General features: G+C 27.6%; 1 protein-coding gene across 1 annotated transcript; it reads left to right on the top strand.

Moving 5' to 3' along the window:
• Nucleotides 1-741: 741 nt before the first annotated feature.
• Nucleotides 742-21,777, top strand: LOC107442748 (zinc metalloproteinase nas-1-like). Its single transcript, XM_043044439.2, has 9 exons — nucleotides 742-763; nucleotides 3,946-4,007; nucleotides 8,070-8,100; nucleotides 10,983-11,086; nucleotides 12,388-12,528; nucleotides 13,201-13,276; nucleotides 18,424-18,541; nucleotides 19,740-19,915; nucleotides 21,103-21,777. Exons 1-9 carry the CDS (start codon nucleotides 742-744, stop codon nucleotides 21,333-21,335), a joined length of 963 nt encoding a protein of 320 aa, XP_042900373.2. The 3' UTR covers nucleotides 21,336-21,777.
• The last annotated feature ends 204 nt before the right edge of the window (nucleotides 21,778-21,981 follow it).

Below are 21,981 nucleotides of genomic sequence, written 5' to 3'. Positions count from 1 at the left end.
ACGTTTGTATAGTAATGACTTACTAGAAATTAGAGATTTGCAAAATATAATTCTTAATACTCTTTTTACATGCTCTAAGGTATCATGCTGAAACTAACTAATTTTACCACATTTACTCCCAAACAGAAGATTCATAAATCCATATTTTATTGTGAATTTGTCCAACAGAACGTTCCCATGAAATCCGAAACACGGTAAATTTTATTATATTCTAGACTTTCAGATTAGCTCGCTCAGCTGTACGCAATTGCAAGGAACTAGGTAGCATCATTAGACCTAGTTGGTCAGAAAAAATTCTGGTTTTTTAACCGTATTAATTGAAAGCAATTAATAAACGATTTTTCTCACAGTTAACCTATTGACTACCTTTCTTTGCAAAGTTACTCGACTGTTTTGCTTGAATATGCTAAAATAAAAATTTGATAAATTGATTTTTAACCATTTTTTGAGAGAAACTTCAAACAGTGCGACTTTTAAATAAATTGATATATTCACCCAATTTATTCAATATCCAAATAAATTCATACAAATTGCATATTTACATATATTTTCATATTCTTGTCAAGAAAATTGCTTGAGACCCTCAAATATATCGACTCCATAAATCGATTCTAGGTTCGCTTTATTTGACAGAAAAATATTCCGCTCCAATTTTTCTGTCAGTTGGCTATAAATCCTGATTTGCTTCACAACGGATATTCACCCTAAGAATAACAAATAGATGAGACTCGATCATACATTATGGATCTTCCTCATAAAACAGGTCTGTTCATGTTCCCTAAAAGATGAATACTATCAACCGGGCAAGGAGAGGGTTTTAAACCTTTTTATCTGCCTACTTGTTGCTCCGGAGCATTTCCAATATTTTCTTGTGAGGGGCTTTTAAAATAAGTGCTGCATTCTACTTAAAAATTCACTTTTTTTAATTGTTTCATGGGTAAAAATATAAATAATCTAAGGTTTTAATTTTTTTTATTTACATTTGACGTAAAATTCTGTAAAATTTTTAATCAAACAAAACTAAGCTTTAATTAAAGATTACGGTTGCAGAGATGCTGGCATCGCAGAAATGATAGATACTTTTAAAAAATTAATTTTAATTCTCTTTATTTTTTTATCACATGAACACAAAATCTTATTGACTGGGAATTNTTAGTAATACTTGCTTTGTGACAAACGGGATCCAGAAAAATTTTCATTCAAATTCTTTTCCTAATGTTCTCTTCTTTTTTTAAAAGAAGAATAATTTTTTTCTATTTAAACTAAAGAAATTAAAAAAATTATTTTTATTAAATTTACTTCATTACTAGTACATTTTAATGCTTATTCCGTGTTCTTCTTCGAATAAATGTCTTGATATTTTTTTATAATTATAATTTAATTGTGAAGATATAATCAAGATGTTTTTAAGTCTTTTGTTAAGCTCTTGAAAAATTCTGTGTCATCCTTTAGTAGTTAACACACTGCTTTATAAATAAGCTATTTTTTCGTTTTTCTAGTTTATATTATAGTTTTTTCTAGTGGCTGTGGAGGCATTGTCTTAAAACCAATGGTAATGTTTAATTTTTCCATCTTTATATTCCTAATACTTGCAAGAAGGGTACACGAAGAGTCATGCGCAAATAAAGCTGAATTTCTATGCAGTTCGCTATTATAGGAAATTCTACCCATTTCACTTTAGTTGCAGTGATATGAGTTATTGATAATGGGACAAAGGTTCGCATCCCAGAAATTTTTAAAAAAAAAGGAAATGCAATTATGAATACGATTAGAAGAATCACGATTAAGATATTTAAAAAAATGGCTTTCTATCGATTGATAGTTCAAAGTTCTAATAAGAGTTCCAAGCCAGAAAATAAATTGTCGATTTCTAAAATTCTTGTAAAATGCAGAGTTATTCTGGTACGTAGAATTTATTAAAAAAACAATAAAATTTGTATTTCAATTTTCGAATCAATCTTTTAATTTTCAGTCAATTCTTTTTTTGTGTCATCTGGGAAATATATTCAGGGCTTAACATAAAAACTTTGAAATATAGAAAGGAAATTTCATGAATGTTTTCCAAACTAATATAAAAAATAAATAAATCGAGAAGCAAAAGAGAATTTAACCCGATTTGCAATTGACAGTTCGGCACTTTTTTTAGTGACAAATATATTCATATAACACATACTATTCAACACGATTAAAGAGTTCGTTATGTAGGTTTATGAATTTTAAAGTTTATAGTTTAGTAAGCACTCATTATAACAACGTGTACCACAATATAAGGTTTTTGAATCCTCATATGCAGCAAAAATTTACTTACGGCTTAAAATGGTGCTAGCTGAATAAAGCTTCTGTCCAAGTCGAGCAACAGTATTTAGATATCAATCTGGTTCCACGTAGCACCCATATTTAGGTTACAGTGACTTTAAGTCATGGTATCGTTTAATACACGTCAAAATTTCATATAGTGCAGCATATGCAAGGCTATTAGTATCCCTGAAAAAGAACGAAAACATAATGGTGATAAAATCATTTCATCTCCAGCTTGTTTTCGCAAAGAATAAATTTCTGTCATAACTAGAATTTATTAGCTGTTAGTTAATTCGTTTTTATGTAATAACTTCTATTAGATCTCGGAAGGTATTGCTCGTTATTTCTTTTGAAAACAATATAAGTTTAAAAAGATTTTATTTACAGCTGTTTTTTCTCTTTCGGCTGCAGAAAAAAACGAACTTAAGTTGTCAATGAATGTCTATAAGGAGAGAAAAAGCGCTAATCATAAAAAAGGAACTTTTAGATTGAAATTACTGAATAAAAAGCACTGGACAATGTGAGCCAGGGAGGGCATGGAGTTTTCCACAATTTCGCGAAAATTTGCATGATTGTGGCAACATGATCAGCACTGCACACCAGCTGGTTCTCATCGATCTGGAGCTGGGTGGACTTCAAGCCACCACTGAGGATCGAACCCGAGCTCTTCCCAATGATGGACCTGTGCCCTAACCATTAAGCAATTACTATTAATTTAAAAACTATTAATTTAAAAAGGAAAATTTTTGGTTAAAACAACCTAATCGTTTCAATGAGTATCCAGTTAAACTGAATACGAGTAATGTAAAAATAAATCTTCTAGGCTGAAAATGACTAATAGCGTCAATGAATGCCTAATAAGAATAAAAAGGCTAAGAGGAAAATTCTATATTAAAACTATCTTATCTTGACAACAAATATCTAATAAGACTAAAAGCGATTAGTATAAAATTGAAACTTCTGAATTAAAAATATGGTGTGAATAAATTCTTCATCAAAGTAAAAACGCTTAATATTAAAAAAAAGGTTTGTGTTTAAAACTAATTTACTAACTTAAGCCTGTTACGAAATGTGTATCAGATACAATAGTCGTCGCGTTGGTAATTTGCTTAGATTATGAATTGTCTATGAGGCGAGTTATTTCCAGAATGGATTTTTGAAGAATTAAAATCAGTTTGAAAACATGATAAAAGATCAATCATCATAGTAACGGTAACAATTAAAAACTCTTCCACTAAAAAGCATCACTTATGAATTCCATATTCTTTATCTTTACTTAGAACTGAGATTTAAAAAAAATATAATAATAGTTTAGTTAATGAATTTGTAAAAAAAACGAACTTATGTAGCGAAATTTGATGCTACAAACGAATTAAGAACATTAGCCAGTGAATGTTAGTTTTGAATTTCAATTCCTTTATAAACAATATGTTCCATAATATATCTTTTCTTCTGAATGTCAGTATAGTTTCAATTAATCTTATCTTTTTATGTCAAGCTGGTTTTCATAAGGGAATGAGGGTATTTAATCTAATTGTATCAAGGAACTAATTTCTGTCACTGCAGTCATGTTTTATTCAATATAAAAAAGTGAAACAAATATGTTGAAAAGAATTATTTTATTAATATTGTCAACCGATATTGTAGGAATTTATGGTACACCTGTTTATGATTACATGAATACCACCATGAATAAGAAGAATTGGAAGGTAAGGAAAATCTAAGATGAAGTATTTTTTTATCAGAAAAAAACAGTAAAATGGAATTTTTATAAATGTTTTTATATGTTTTCGGGACACGAAAATCATAAAAATCATGAGTTTTTTTTATTACTAAAAGTGAATCCTTCAAATGGTAAAAATAAGATAGTTTTTAAATTGAAACGCAAGATAAGATTTGATTTCTTTTACCGCCTCTAGACTCGTTTGAAGTGGACTGTAACTTTACATATTCTTCTTCTCGTGCTCATGTTTTCAAATTCAAAACAATACATATCACAACTTATTTATTACTATTAAGGATTCTATTATTAAAGTAATATTTGTAGTTTTGTATACTTTCGCATGATACAACAGTATAAAAACTTAAAACACTTCAGGTATTTTTCTTAAAATTTTCCTTAAAATGCTGAATTTTCTTAAAGGTAAGAAATTGTAGTATTAAAAAATATGAGATATTAAATTGCATTCCTTTAGATAATATCAAACGTGCATTTAACATATTTTTTTAAAAAATAATAGGAAATAAAAAAAATATTTAAAATCTGTTCTGTTTTAAAGTTTTTGAAATACAATCCTAAATATTATAAAATTAGGTATAAATGACTTGATATGCAGTAGGAAAAAAAACACAACGAGTTAAAAATGAAGATCGTAACTTTCAAATAATCTTTTAAATCTTCGTGGTATATTCTTAATGTATAAATAAATAAGACAATGAAAACGTAGAAGCCTTCTAATTTATCCAAGTTATGGTATTTTCTTATGAATGTTCTCAAATACTTTTATTAGTACACTGTGAAAAATAGTATGCATAAAACTATCAAAATGTGGTAAATTATGGTATTTCCGGCTCCATGGGAACACCAAAATCTCGGCAATTTTTTCCAAATCACTGTTGTGTAGAATTTGGTGAAATTAAAAATAAAGTACTATTTTATTATTGTTAAAATCTGGAAAATTTGGTAAAACTTGGTAATTTTAACATGATACCACGGCATAAAACCAGTTATTTGATTAAACTTTTTTTAATTTTTAAATTAGTTTCTAAATGTGTGGTAATGACAAGTTAAATTGGAAAGCTAGAATTTCCGATAAACCTTTACCACATGAAGGAAAAAATTACCAAATGAATGATTTAAATATCATATGTTTTGGTCTCAGTAACCAGAATTTTTTTTTATTTTTTATTTTTTATTTTTATTATAAATGTCATTTTTCTGCAGCATTGCAATTTTACCAGAAGCTTTTACGATAAAATTTAAAATAAAATATGGTTTTAAATTGCATGCTATAATTTGGTTATTGGGGTAAAGTTTAATAATTTTATCATGATTCCTAAGAGCATGACATAAAACCATTTATTTGATTAAATTTATTTTTAAGTTTTGTATTTTTTGCTGAATGTGCGAAATGTGTGGTAATCTGAAATTATAATATTGAAAATCAGAATTTCCTGTTAACCCTTGTCATATAAAAAGAAAAATTACCAAATGAATGGTTTAAATACCGCATAATTGCAAATCCAAAATTATGTTTATTTTATTTTATTTTATTATATTTTATCTTTTTACTGGAAATGTCACTATAGAGTAAGGTATATTTTTTCAGACTTTTTTTCTCCTTGTGTATCCTTGTCAGAAAAATAAATTTTAACAATACACATCCTCTTTAAAACATTGAAGTGAATAAAACACAGAATTGCTTCAAAATCTAATGAATCACTGCTGAGGATGGTGGAACTAAAATCATCTAAACTCATTGATTGGTGAAGGAAGCAGATGAGATTTAAAAGGCAATTATTACAAACTCTTCTAACTTTCATCAATGGATCAAATTTGATTCAATGATTTTTAGCCCACCTTCCTCTCTATTGATTCCGCAGAGTTTGCTATCATGCTTATATTCTTCAATAGAATACTCACTTTTACCTCAAAAAATTTAAATTTTGCTCGATTTTAGAAAAGAATTTAAAAATATAAGTTAAAGGTGGTGAATATGGAACATCTCTTATGGGGTAAAACTAAATAACCCACAAGTTCTATATTTTAAAGCATTTTACCGAATAAATTCTTTACAATTATTTTCTATATTGCATGAGCTTATATCAGAAAAATGTTTTTTTAAAAGTTAGAATTAAAAAAAATATCGTAGTTTCCAATTAAATGAAAGTCAATAGTCATCTCATCAAATTGTTCGAACAGCCGGAAAAACTAATTTTAGACTACTCAGATAAAAAGAATTTTTTAAAAAAAATGCTATCGTATTTTCTGCTAAAAATCAAAATATTTTGTATAGATCCTGGAAGTATAGTATGGTTTATAAAACTCTCATTAACAATTTTAAATAGCTGACTGTATCACACAAAGTGGAGATTTTTTTTCCTCACGGCAAAAAATTAACCATAGAAGTTTTTTAGTTTTCTTTTTAAAGCCATCCAGTTACAATCTTTTCTATACAAAAAATTGTTTCAAGTTTGAAACTTTTTGTAAGTTCTGAAAGTGTCTATTGTTGCCTTTAATGAATTCAACAGATTTTGAAAGCTAATTAATTGTTGCCTTAACATGGGCATTTTTTTTGTTGGTCAAACCAGTTATAATTTTAATTGTTTTAAAAGATGCGGAGTTGTAAGAACTTGTGCAAATTGGAGAGATTTTTTGTGTGTTATCTTTCTCAATTAATTATATTTTTTAAGGAAAAAAAGAGTATAATGAAATGTTTTGGAATAGCCAGATTGATTAGTTTTAGAAGAACTGTATTCACTATTGCTATCTGTATTATAAATGTGTTGAAATTAGTACGAGCGTTATATATTGTACTGCATATTTTTTAAATTTATTTGCCACATTAATTTTATTAATTCACTTTCGTGTGCGAGTATATACAGTGTTAAATTTCCAGATGAAATTATGGTACATTTTTACGGAACAAAAATGCAATATACCGGAATTTTTACAGTAATATTTACTGTAAAATCATTGAAACATTATATGAATAATCATTACTGTAAAGAGTACGATATAAAATTTTTCGGAAGAAATTGGTGTTACAAATGCTTTACACAAAGTGCCAGTTTTTTCACTTCAATTAAATCTGGAATTTTTTTTACTTTGATTTGAAATTAAAATACCGATTTTTCTCTACTAGTTTATGCCCTCAATTCTCAACTGAAGTACGTTTTTTGAATCCCGATGATAATACAAGTTTCAATCGGTTTCTGGTTGAAAGAAACAGGATTTATCGCCATTTTATTCAATGTTAAATTAAATTCTTCTCATTTGTAATTTCAACTAGAAAGCCTTATTCTAATGTGAAACTGATAGGTATGATCCTAGAAATTTGGAGATTTTTTTTAAAATTTACTTCCAAATGAAATAATAACTATTTTTGACAGAAACAAACTAAAGCATTTAAATATGAAAAGAGGAAGGCAAGTGGGAACAAAATTTTTTCAGAAAAGACATTAGCAGATAAAATAATTTTTTTAATTTTATTTCATTTTATTTTTATTATTTTATTATGAAATTTTGACTTAAACTAGTGTATTGCTTTGAGATAATGAAATTCAGTTTAGTCTCTTATTTTGTATTTAGTTATTAGAATTCAGTTATTAATTTTATGACAGTGTTTGAAAAGCTTCACTTTTGAAATTAATAAATAATATAAATATGTACAACTCAACCGTATACGTGATTTTATTCCGTTAGTTACACCCATGAAAGCAGGAAAACGAAATTTAGAAGTTTCTTAAATAAATGTTTACAAATAATGCTAAGAATCTTACGGACCGATATCATATCAAATAAGGCCCTCCCAACAATTTATATCCTATCGATTTATGAAGAAATCAATCTAAAAATTATTGAGATGGCTAGATGTTTTGGAAAATAATTTTTTTCTTTTTTAATGTTTTTCTTCTCTTAATTTTCCTTAATTATATTCAATAGATGCAATTTATCATAAAATTGCAAGTTTCTGTAAACTCTTGCATATTTCATAAAATTTATGATTCTTTAAAAATCAGTTCATTTGTAAATTAGAATTTTATTTCAGGCTGCTGACAGTACAGACCAGGACCAAACAAGTAGGTAACATGATGATATTAAAAAGCGTTAAAATGTTTTCAGAGTACCTTTCAGGTGTTTTAACATGCATGCAAATTATAAATGCAAACAAATTACAATAGCAAATTATTAATTATTTATGCATTAATTAAATTATTTTAAGAAATATTTTACACATTTTGAATAATTTTATTTCCTTAAAGCAGTTATTTTAAAATGTGTATAAATTGCAAAAATATTAACTTAAACTGTTACATTAATAAGAAAGGTACTAATTCTGATTTAATGACCCATAGTGAACTGAAATGTTAAAAAAATAACTTTGGAGTTTTATTTTTAATTATTATATTTATTAGCTATTTTGTAGATTACCTTATATTATAAAAGTAATCATTTAAACCAATAACTGTAAATATAATCTTGTGTTATTGTAGACCACCTGGATATGAAGTGCATTATTTTGTATTAGAGTTATATATGTGGAGGTGTTTGTAATCAACTATATTACATTTTTACTACTACCGTTGAATGATGTCATCTGTAACTAACTTAGAAAAGTAATTAAAATTAAATTTGATAAAATGCACCAAAAATGTGTTATTCTCGAATCTGAAGATAAAATTGTTACCGAAGTTTATATAATTTAATAGACCCATTGTTTATTAAAATTATAATGTAACGTACTATAATTCTAATATATGGAGTGCTATTCTCTCTATAGTGATTGTCATTTAAATAATTAAAATATCACATACAACATATTTTGTAAAAGTGACAAATTAAAATGTTTTAATTTCCTTATTAATTAGGTAGGTAGTAAAATTTTACCTTAATTTTGATACAGCATACCGAAGAAATGAAAGTATCCACTATGTAATAAATAAATTGAAAATAAAGACAAATAGTAAGATGTAATAGCCTCTCGTATTTTTTATTTGTAATTTATTTATACTTCCCGATGGATAGATAATTACTACTGTGAAAAATAAAAATTTCTATTTTCCATTAATTGCGGAAATATAAATAAAATTGTTTACAGGGAAAATTATATAATATTCTTTTATAAACCAAAATATATTCAAACTAAAAACTAACGAACATCTTAAGCATTGCAAACTCATGAACAGTTTATAATCGATAGTTGATATTTTTAAATTGATCTCAAAAATTCCATATTAGTTATTTCTACCCCTTTCCTTCTTAAAAATTTCAATTGTCTAGTGTAGTATTATGCATTTTATCTATGTAAGAATTAAATATTTAATGTATTTAAGTTCTAAAAGTATTTTTGTTCAAAGTCAGTGCATCGACTTACAAAACTTAAATTGGGTTGCTTGGAAAGTAAACCAGTCCTTCCCCAACACGAAATTTAATTGCGACCTATGGAAGATATAATTATTCGGAAAAATTTACATCAATTATAATTTTGGGACATGGTCAGATCATAAAGCCTTAGATTCAGCAACAAAAATTGTTTTTGTTGAGAAATACAGTAATATTTGAGAGGGTTTCAAGGAAATAGTTTTCTTATAGCTTCTGCTGAACAATAATGCAATGAATTTTGTTGTTAACAGTCACCAGTTAAACAAATTGAATGAATCCAGATTTCAAATTCAACAATCTCCTATATTATACCTGTTATTGTTTTTAGAAATTCATAAGGTGAATAAATTACCACTGTTGTACTAATCTATTTATCTAATTGTCAGTCAGCCAGAAAAAAGGCAAAAACTGATAATTAGGAAAGCCATAAGTTTTCGCCAAAATACGAGATCAGTATTTCGTCAAAAGCTTTTAAAGCTCGGATGGGGCATATTATCACAACCAATATATTTTTCAGATATGTCATTTCTTTGCTATTACTTGTTTCGGTTTCTGAAAAATGATTGAAAAGACAAACTCATGTCTTCAAAAGAAAAAAAAAGGAAAAAAAAAAGAAAAAGAAAAAATGATGTCAAAAATAGCTTCAATTATTTGGCCAATAAAGATGAAAATTTTCCTGATCGTGGAATCATGTTAACTACCAGCAAGATGATAGAGGTATTTGTCTAAAATAGATGATTTATAATTCATTAAAAAGTAATACACAATTAGAATAAACATCTTTTAACTCACCTCCAAAAAGGATAATGATTTTTTGTTTTGCCCATTACGGGGTTATTCATAATTCCCTCCGCCTGTAAACGTCATTTTTCTTTACTACAACTGGCTTCAGTGGTACATGTTACTGCCATCTACCGGCAACTGCATAAATTAAAACTTGAATACTTTCGGAATAATTACATATATTCTTTTTTGCCATATTCGTCTTCGTTTTTTTTACTATAACGCTTCGAAACCCCGGAGGGAATTATGAATAACCCAGTACTTCTTTGCTGTCGATTTCAAAAATTTTTGCGCATCCTGCCGTAGAAATGTTTTTTAATCTTAACTCCTAAGTTTATAATTTAGCAAGGAATTAATTAGAAAAATATATTAAAATATGTATAAAAGTTGTTTCTTTTTTTGGTTTGGAACATGAAGGAATGCAATGAATTACTTTGAAAGAATATCAAATAAGGAATATCAACAATGAATATCAATGTAAAATAATTTTACCACACTTGTACACTTGTATGTATTTGATAAAAAGTCTTATTTAAACAGAGTATACAACGCTTTGAAGCAAATTTACTTAAGTATTTTTTTAAATAAATATAGAGCAAGTAAATAAACATATTTTTTTCTTATCATTTATTTGCTGAAGCATTTTATACGGCATGCATATGGCAATGAGATATGTAAATAGATAAGTAAGTACATAGTAAGTTAAGAAATGAAAAGAGCACATGTCATTTTGAGTTAAACTAGTATATTGCTTTTAGATAATTAAATTGAATTTAGTCTCTTATTTTGCATTTAGTTATTAGAAAATATTTATTTGATGGACCAGAAGAAGAAGATTACATTGATCCTATCGAAATTTCTGGGCAGTTTGAAGGAGATATTTTACTGAGAACAATGCAGGTAAAGCTGATTTGATTTTTATTCAAATTGGTAACGCATTGAAAATCATTTCTTCGGACAAAGTTATTTTCATCTAAATATCAAAATAATTTTTTAAAGTGAATAAAATTTTATATATGCTAAGTATCAATGAAAAAATTTATACTGCTTNACGAAAATTGTTTTTGTTGAAAAATACAGAAATATTGGAAAAGATTTCAAGGAAATAGTTTTCTTATAGCTTCTGCTGAACAATAATGCAATGAATTTTGTTGTTAGCAGTCATCAGTTAAACAAATTGAATGAATCCTGATTTCAAATACAATAATCTCCTATAATATACTTGTTATTGTTTTTAGAAATTCATAAGTTGAATAAATTATCACTGCTGCACTAATCTATTCATCTTATTGTCAATCAGTCAGAAAAAAAGGCAGAAACTGATAATTTGGAAAGTCATAAGTTTTCACCAAAATACAAGATCGGTATTTCGTCAAAAATTTCTAAGGCTCGGAGGGGTGTATTATCACAGCCAATATATTTTTCAGATCTGACACTTATTTGCTATTACCTGTTTCGGTTTCTAAAAAATGATTGAAAAGACAAACTCAATGCTTCAAATGAAGAAAAAATAAAAGAAAAAAATATGTCGAAAATAGCTTCAATTATTTGGTCAATAAAGATGAAAAATTTCCTGATCATGGAATCATGTTAATTACCAGAAAGATGACGGAGGTATTTGACTAAAATAGATGATTTATAATTCATTAAAAAGTAATACACAATTAGAATAAACCTCTTTTATTTCACCTCCAAAAAGGATAATGATTTTTTGTTTAACCCATTACTTCTTTGCTGTCAATTTCAAAAATTTTGCGCATCCTGCCTTAGAAATTTATTTAATCTTAACTATGCATAATTTAAGCAAGGAATTAATTAGAAAAATATGTAAAAATATGTATAAAAGTTGTTTCTTTCTTTTGGTTTGGAACATGAAGGAATACAATGAAAGACTTTGAAAGAATATCAAATAAGAAATATCAAACATGAATATCAATGTTAAATAATTTTACCACGCTTGTACACATGTATTTGATATTAAGTCATATTTAAACTCAGTATACAACGCTTTGAAGCAAATTTACTTACGTATTTTTTAAAATAAATATTGAGCGAGTAAATAAACATATTTTTTTCTGTATCATTTATTTGCTACAGCATTTTTGTAATAAGAAGATATATGTAGTTAGATATTGTCACAGTAAGTTAAGAAATGAAAAGTGCGCACGTCATTTTGACTTAAACTAGCATATTGCTTTTAGATAATTAAATTCAATTTAGTCTCTTATTTTGCTTTAGTTGTTAGAAAATATTTATTTGATGGACCAGAAGAAGAAGATTACATTGATCCTATCGAAATTTCTGGGCAGTTTGAGGGAGATATTTTACTGAGAAGAATGCAGGTAAAACTGATTTGATCTTTATTCAAATTGGTAACGCACTGTAAATCAATTCTTCGAACTGAGTTATTTTCATCCAAATAACAAAATTTATTTTCTAAATCAAATAAAATTTAATATATGCTAAATATCAATGAAAAAATTTGGACTGCTTTCAATCACAAAATAAAGTAAAGCTTGCTTTGATTAAAAAATAAAAGAAAAATATTTTAAAATAAATAAATTTTCTCTTTTAGTCTTCCATTGAAAGCTTCTTTTGATGATTTCTGTATTAAATAACGATTAATCTTTTTCAATCAAATTTAGATTTTGTTAATAGCAAATATTTTCAGAGAGTTGTTTCTTTTTCAAAGCAAGTGTTATAGAATTTTAAATTTCTTTTAATATTTTGTATTAAAAGCAAATATCCTTTTAAAAATCTAATGCATTATAGTAAATGATAAAAAAAATGATATCATGTTACTTATCGAGGCTTGCAATGGCTTATTTAGATTAATGATTAGAATTTTAAATTATTTAATAGGTTATTTAACTTCACACTATAGTATGAGAACTCAGATTGTTAAACAAAAGCTATTTGTAACTTTAACTTTAAATTAATGATAGGGTAGAAACGCATAATCAATTTATAATTTATGGAATTTATAAATTGCAGAATTTAAAAATTTCTAATAGGAAAGAAATGCAATTCGAAGTGAAGATCTTAAATGGCCGGATGGACGAGTGCCTTACTCCATACCTTTGTTTTATGGTAATTCATTTTTGCATTACCATATATTTGTATTTGTTTTCATGTGTTTGCAAATTTCATAAATTCAGGTAAACTATTCACACTATGTAGTTCTTATATTAAAATCAGGATCGAAATGTTGTTATTAATAGGCCTGCTTTAATATTTGTCTTAAAGAGAACTACTGAAATGTATTTTAAGCATATTTCATCATGGGTCCAAAAACGTTCCTCATTGCACTCGGTTGATTGGCCAAAAAATATGACATGTTTTGAGAAGGTATTTTACAAAATTGACCCAAATTTCTTTTTCTCTCATCAGCATAAAATTAATTACAGCTATTAAAGTATATTTTCCTCCTCTGAAAAATATTTTTCTCAATCCTTTATTCATCACATTTATCTGCTTATAAATATCGATAATAAAGGATAAAGTTATTATTTGATTATTATCAATTTATCATTTTTTCTTAACATTATTGTTTGCTGTTATTACATTTTCGATTTAGATTATTATCGTAAATTAAAGACTTAAAACTAAAACTGATGTTCTTTTACTATAGGTAATTCTATAGTCTTACACACATTAGCATTATTAAACAAATGATAAATGTAGGTAACATGAAAAACCCTTTTGAAAATTTATATAATTTATTAGCCATTTTACATATACTAAACAATGAATAAGTCATATTTTGTAATATGGTTTATAAAAACTGTGTCCTGTCAACTAATTAAACTAAAATAACGATTTTTAAAGTCTAAAACATTTTTAGGAATTAACTTTTAGCCTTTTTAGTAAATAATCTTTTTTAGCAAGAAGGCATTTTATGAGCTTTTATAGTATTCAAAAATTAAGTAAGATTTAGGAAAATTAGCATTTAGAATAGTTTAGAATACGCATTTTGCGACGTAGAGGGAGAAATTTGTGGAAAGAGCGAAAATGAAAAGATATAGGGAGAAATAGCTCAATAGTCAATATGTGTCAAAATAGATCCAACAGAAATAATAGTCGAATCGGATAACGTAATGTATACAAAACTGAAATAGAAAATACTATTTTTTTGAGCAAAACATATATAGAATACGCATTTTGTGATGTAGAGGGAGAAAAGTGTGCGAAGAGTCAAAATGAAAAAATGCGGAGAGAAATTGTTGATTACTTGTAGGATTTGATCCAAAAACCACCGGGGATGTAGTAGGAGGCTCGAACCACCATAGTTGTACACCACAGTCCAGGGCGAGTTAAGGAGCTCTAAAAAGTGACCGCCGCAAAGACACATCTTGAAATACAGTTTACACTTCCAAATACACAAAGGGTAGCAATTTGGAAAGTATGTCATGATGTGGCATTGCAGTGGCTATTATATAAAGCTTCCTAACTCATCCTGACGGACAGCGGTCCCTAAAATGGGACCGTTAGAAATAATGAGATCATCTAAAAACTGGCCTGCTTAGTTTTCCTATTAAACAAGTATATTGATCTAATAAAAAAGTTTAAAAATTTTCATTTGATACCGAACGTTATGATAAGAATTTACGCATATTGTGTGCTTTTTTAAATATTTTTTTAAAAAGAAAACACGCTTTGTCAAAACAATCAATTTTACATCATTTTCCAATATACTCTCAAATTAAAATAATTAAATAAAAGCTATTTTAAATACCCTCATATTTCATTATTGCTTAAAAGTTTCTAAGATATAGTGAAATAAGCAAAATATTAAGTTGAAATTACTTATATGAAGACTAAGCTTTTTGAACCATATTTTCCTAGTTGCAAATTTTTGCACCATTGAAATTGGAAGTAAGTACATTCAGATATGTTATTGCAACAGCCATTCTATAAAGCTTCATAACTCTGCTTGAAGTGGAGTGTGCAATTATGGTGAATCCTAATCCTAATCCTGTAGTTTGGCCGAGGTGCCTGAGGCCATAGGGCCCTTTACCTCTTCATCATGTGTTGCAGATCCTTCTGGTGTAACCTTGAGGTCTTTGTTCCTAGAATTGAAATTAGAAGCAATTATGGTGATAAAAGTATCCAACTATGAACCCGGTGGTCCTTGGAACGAATCCTGCTGGTAGCCAATCAAAATTTGTCTCGCACGTTTCTCCCACCGCATTAATACTACACATTTGCATAAAAATGAGAATATATTGTTTCAATTTTGAATACATGGGCTTTGAAATTCGATTATCATTTGTTTTGGAGTAATTTTGACACATTTTTGCTCAATTCTGGGAAACCCTTTTTTACAGTGCAGTAACAAGTAACAATGTCAACGAATTTATGGTTGAAAATTTACTTATAAATATTTTTTCAGCCATAGATTACAAAATACATCATTAAACCAGTAAATTAGAATGACAAACTTCATTTTTAAAATATTTTTCTTTTTTTTCTCCTCATTTGCAGGGAAACTTTGGGATATCATGTTATATACCGAAGAGCCATTACATTATGACCACCCTCCATCTATAACAATGGGCTCGCCCAAGTTTTCATGGTTTCTCGCCCATTAACAATATTTTCATGGGGCACATTAGGATCCATAATTCTCATAGAACAATCCCTGAGATCTGTAAGCTACTTGAACATAGTTGCAGACCAGGTTCATCCATTCAAGGCAACAATTTTTCTTGCGGCGGATGGTGTTTACCAACAGGATAATGCACCATGTCATAAGGGTCGAATTGTCGAGGAACATTCCAGTGACTTTCGAGTCATGTCTTGGCTCCCAAATTCACTCGACCTTAATCCAATAGAGCATTTGTGGTCCTACTTGGAAAATCAAATTCGTACTGCCATGCTGCTCCCTCGCAATGTGAGGAAATTGCAGGACCAGTTGGTGAGCGCTTGGTACCAGATACCTCAGACTGCCTATCAGCACCTTGTGGAATCAATGCCACGGAGGGTGCTAGCAGTTTTGAGGGCTAAATGTGGTCCTACATGTTATTAGCAGGGTGGTCATAATGTAATGGCTCTTCGGTGTATATAAACTTCGGAAAAACATGTTTTATATAAACTTTGGGAAAACATGTTATAGATAAACTTTGGGAAAGCATGTTATATATAATATTTGGGAAAGCACGATTTCCTCCTCCACCTTGAAAACAATTAATAATGAAAGAAACTGTTTTTCTCTGAAAGTCTAATTCTTGAAAAATTATTTAAAATTTCGAATCACTTTTTAAGTTCGAAAATTTTTTATTAGAATTGTAAATTTAAAAATAATTTTGAATATCGGTAATTTATTTTTGTTAAAATCCATTTTACAGTATTAAATATATCATAAAATCTACTTACTGTATCAGTACATGTTTGAAATTAATTTTTCTTACAACAAATAACCAATAAATGTTTGGAATTCTCAAACCTAAGAGCATTTGAAATAAAGATTTAATTTCTTTATCAAAAATTATTCAATGTAAATTATTCACAGCGTAGAAAATTAAGAAAAAGTTGTTAATTAATTGAATTCTTCGGTTGCATTTCTAAATTAATCACCCAATATTTCAAAATCATAACGATGCCCCGAAGTGGAAGAAAAAATAAAATAATTATTGTTTTTGCTTCTTCAAGCTTTAATAATATCGGGAAAAAGTTGAAAATAATTGATTTATTAGAAAAATACGAAAAAAAGCGTTAACAACTAAATACAATGTACTTTCAGGAGGTCTCAAATGATTTTCGTATCTGTTTTCCTTTTTTATACACCAGACGGATCATTGCTTTTTAATCTATAAGTGATATTGACTCCTCTACAAATGCCCAAGGGTCAAAACTTTGAAAGCAAAGATTTTAGAGGTAGAAGTACTCATCGTTTTTCCCCCTAGCTTTGAAAACTAAGAAAAACTGCCCACTTTTCACGAGTTTGAAACAGCTTCCTATGTTTTTCGAAATTCTTTCGAAAACCCAAGAAAAATAAAAAAATAATAAATTAGATGCTTTAAGCTCGAAGCAACGATTTAAATTTACACTATACGCTCTATCTTTCTAAAAAGAGATACCTGATTTTAAAACTCTAAGTTTAAATATTTAAAAAGAAATCGAAATTTCGGGCGATTTTCTTTTCACTAGCTGAAAATTACTAAAGTCAATGAATATTTCACTATTTTTGAAAATTTGTAGACTGTGTGAATATTAAGCAGCTAGTTGCTAGTTTAAAACACTTCTTGCGTGTTTACATCTTTTATTAGTTCATTGTAAATATTTTTACCAATTTTCATTGATTATCACGTGCTGAGAAAATATTTTCATGCAATTAATTTTTATTGCGCTAAATTTTCTTTTATGAGGTGTGTTTCATAGAGAAAAAAGGTTTAATTTTAATTAAAAAAGTTTTCAAAATCTTCATTTATGGTATTTGACTATAGATATTTTTAAATCGCCCAATTACAGTTTATTAATAAATATCCTTAAATCAATTTATAAGCTAATTGGTATGAAATCTAAATATTTATTTTAATTTTAATATAGATAATGTCAAGACATTTATAAGAGTTCATAAGTCTGACTAAAGCAAGAAAAATTATGTAGTAATGAAACATGCAACGCCAATATCAAAAAAGTCGCTTGAGAATTTTATTCTTATGCGAATTTATTTTAGAACAGAGCGAGATTATATAACTGTATATTGTTCTGGATGTACTTAATGTCGTTTAATTAATGAATATATTTTTTAATCGTATTTTCCGACTGCACTAAGTCACATTTTCAATTAATGCATTGATGATAATTCTGCTAGTTTAAACACCTGACTACTGAGTCAGATAACGCTATTTTATTACAAATATGGTAATAGTTTACAATTGAGGGTTCCCTCTCATTTTTGGCTATTTGCGAATAAACGAATATATGCGCAAATGAATTAAGAACCAATCACATAAAGTCAAATAAAAGTTACGTTAACCCGAAGGTGACGTCATTGAAAGCTAAGATTGCAAAGTATGGTAACCAGAAATGGGATTTCAGCAAAACTGTACGAAAATTATCGCTAAATGAAGGGGCCCTCGATTTTACACAGGAGCCAAAAGTCTTAACTATTTAATATTCTGAAAAGAAAAGCCTTAACTATTTAATATTCTTAACTATTTAATATTCTTTTCCGTGAAATTTATCACGGAAAAGTCCGTGATAAATTTCACGGACTTTTTTATATTATATAGGAGTTAGGGGGCGCATTATGATTGCCCTTGCTGTGAGTGAATTTTCACGCAACACTTGCATTCGATTTGTACCAAGAACAAATGAAACAGATTACGTAGCTGTTTTCAGAGGAGGTGGGTAAGTACAAAATTTGTGCATGTCTTACACATGATTAAATTGCATCTTCTCTCAAGTAACTATTTTTTACGATTTATAAGGAATGAAGTTGGAGTGTTATTTGCGAAACATGTTTATTACTTTCATGTAAATGTGTCCAAGAACAAGATAATGTAAAAATAGTTTTATTTGATTTCAGAGATTGAGATATTAGCAATATTGTTGAAACTTTTTAGGTGAAAATACAGACATTATAATTTTACTGCAAACATTGTAAACATTGATGAAAGAGCTATTGTTGAAAAACATTGTAGTTGATACGATTCTATGCAGTATATGCTCCAACTGCAGCCAACTTTCCTCAGATTTTGGTTTCCTTTTCTGTTTTTCCTAGTTTAAATATCAAGTTGGGAACATTTAAATGCATGTATTTTTAAATAAAATATTCTAAAAATATCTACAATAAATGAAGTGATTATGATATACCTTTTTTAAAACATTAGTACAAACTATATTGATACATTTTTGCTACCTTTAATCACCGACTTTTAATGTTGTGGGTTTTTCATATAATGCGTAAATAAACTTAAAATTTGATAGCTAAAAGTACCTGCTCTCAAATAGCTAGTATATTTTATTCAAAATTCAATATTTACTGTGAAAGACGTTCTTGATCTCTGATGACGCAAATGCAGTTGTTAAGCGCAAACATTTCAAGCAAACATTCAAAATATCTTATTTTCAGATCTTGACTGTCCTAGAAACTTCTCAACAGCAATGGCAAGATTACGGGCCATTTCAAGGACATAAAGATTTCTTCAGACGAGGTCTTCTATACCCCATAGACAGACCTCGCCTCCAAACCCAATTAACACTAGAACACGTTTTCATTTGTTAAGCTATTCAGTATGCACTTTTTGAACTCGACTCCCCACCAGGAGACATTTAATATAGTCTCCAGGAGCCAAAACTTATCCATACTTTTGGCAATATTTAACATTGCCATAAGCAAGAAAACAAAAAATTTATTTTATATATATTGTAATATACATACTAATAAAAAAATAATAAAATTAAGTTTCAGTTTTCTTTAGTTGTTTACTTCAAAATATTAAACAAATTTTTAATTTGGAATAGTTTACGTCTTATTTTCATATGATGAACTATCTTAACCATATTAATTTGAAAAATACTAAATTAAATGTTTTTCATATTTTAGATGTTATTCTATGGTTGGGCGAATGGGTGGAAAACAAGAACTGTCATTGGCTAATGCTTGTGATCAAGTTGGAATCGTCATTCACGAATTTATGCATGCCATAGGCTTCTGGCATGAACAAAGTAGATTAGATAGAGATGACTATGTGACTATAAGATGGGAAAATATTGCTTCTGGTTTGTATACATAAGTTAGAAAGTTACTTTATTTTGCTTGATTTTCATACAGCATCTATTAATTAGTAAAGTTACTCTAGATTAATTATCAACTAATTAACAAAAATAAATAAAATTTACAATTGATTAAAGATTAATAATTACCTAATGAATTTGACAAATATCAAATAATTAATAAAATTATCTTTTGTGCATATAAGTTTGTTATTAGAAAAATAAATTTTAAATAAATTTAGTTTAAATAATTTTCGTTAAATAAATTTAGTTTAAATAACTTTAGTTTTAATAAATTTTAAATAAATTTTAATAAATTTTAAATAAATTTTAATAAATTTTAAATAAAATAAATTTTAAATAAATTTAGTTTTTGAATATGCATTGTACGAAATTCCAGTTCAAATTACCGTAAAAAAACAGCATTGAGAGTGCTGGTATTTTTTATTGTAAAATTCATTTTTTTACAGGAACATGTTACGGAACTAAAAAAAAACTGATATACTATAATTTTTACTGTTATAATTACCGTGAAATCATTGATTCACTCTAATTAAATTAATATTACTGTAAATACAACGGTATATTATTTCACGAAAGCTGGATTTTATGCATGAGTTACTCAAAGTGTACTTTACAGTACTTAAACAGTAAGTTGATACGGAATTTTCTACAGTGTTGGAAGTTTTATAAGATTTGAATACATTATTCAAAATATGTCTAGTAAAATCTATCGGGAGTAAAGCAGGGATGGATTTTGCTTGATTTCCATTATAGATAGTAGATACTTAGGCTTAAATGTCTTTTTTATAAGATATGCATGGATTACAGATTTATTCAAAACAGGCAAACTTTTACAGAAAAAAATATCCATCATGGATTTTTCTCTGATTTCCGTTAGAGATAAAGTGTATTTCGAAAAAACACTTTTTCAAGATATTTCTGTATAATCAATGCAATTTTAAGGTACAATTTGTTTCATAATGATACAGCATAATGATACAGCAATCATTTGTTTCATAAAGATACAGCATAATGATACAGCAATCATTTGTTTCATAAAGATACAGCATTATTATTATTTTTATTTTAGCTTCAGAAATATATTTAAAGAAAGTAAATAGTTTTGGAAATTGAAATTCATATAATCACAAAAAGAAAAGTTTTAATAAATTACTTGACCATGATTTCAGGCACAGAAGGAAATTTCCAAAAGTATGACTCATACATTCAGCAAACGCTAGATGAAGAATATGATTATTCATCAGTCTTGCATTACAGCAGAAGAGCATTCAGTAAGAATGGGAGAAATACCATAGAACCAAAGAATATAGTTGGGACTTTTATGATTGGACAAAGATTCGGATTCAGCCAAACTGATGTGCGCAAAATAAATAAGCTCTATAACTGTACAAACTATTTGTAAATTGATATGGATAAGGGAATTCAGATGTTCGATCTGACTCTTTGTAAAAATGAATAAGTTTGACTTTTTCTCGAAAAATATTCAATTTTTAAAATAATACTGTTTTTTCCCCTTCTTCTTGTTACGTTTATTATCCAAATGCTATGTTGAAAAATACTATCCTTTTAAAAAAAGTTATTTTCATAAAATATTATGTTAACAGCTTATTCATCACTGTTAAATTAAGTTTGATTCCTCTACAGCTAGAGTTAGAAATTGGTTCAATATGTAAAAATTCAGAAAAGTCACATTTTTTTCAAAGAAAATTATTATCGTTTGGAATTTTATTTCTTTTTTACCTAATCACTTGAAAAACTGCAACCCCTAAAAAATTGGTTCATGTGCAAGTTTATAGTTTGCTTCAGATTTTTAATGGCATTCATTTAGGTGAAACAAATTTATCAAAGTGGCAATAATTCTTTTAAAAAAAAGTTTTTATACATTTTTTAAATAGAATATAAATATTTGCACGTTCTAAATTCAAGACAAAATTAAGAGAAAATATAAAAAGTGTTCTATAAAGTGCTAAATTTATTTATGTTTTTTAATCTTGATTGAAAATTCCGATAAAAATGCCTACACGATCGGTGTTACAAATTATTATTTA

Source organism: Parasteatoda tepidariorum, chromosome 8 (assembly GCF_043381705.1).
Source record: "Parasteatoda tepidariorum isolate YZ-2023 chromosome 8, CAS_Ptep_4.0, whole genome shotgun sequence".
NCBI lineage: Eukaryota > Metazoa > Arthropoda > Arachnida > Araneae > Theridiidae > Parasteatoda > Parasteatoda tepidariorum.
This window is presented reverse-complemented; position numbering and strand designations above follow the sequence as displayed.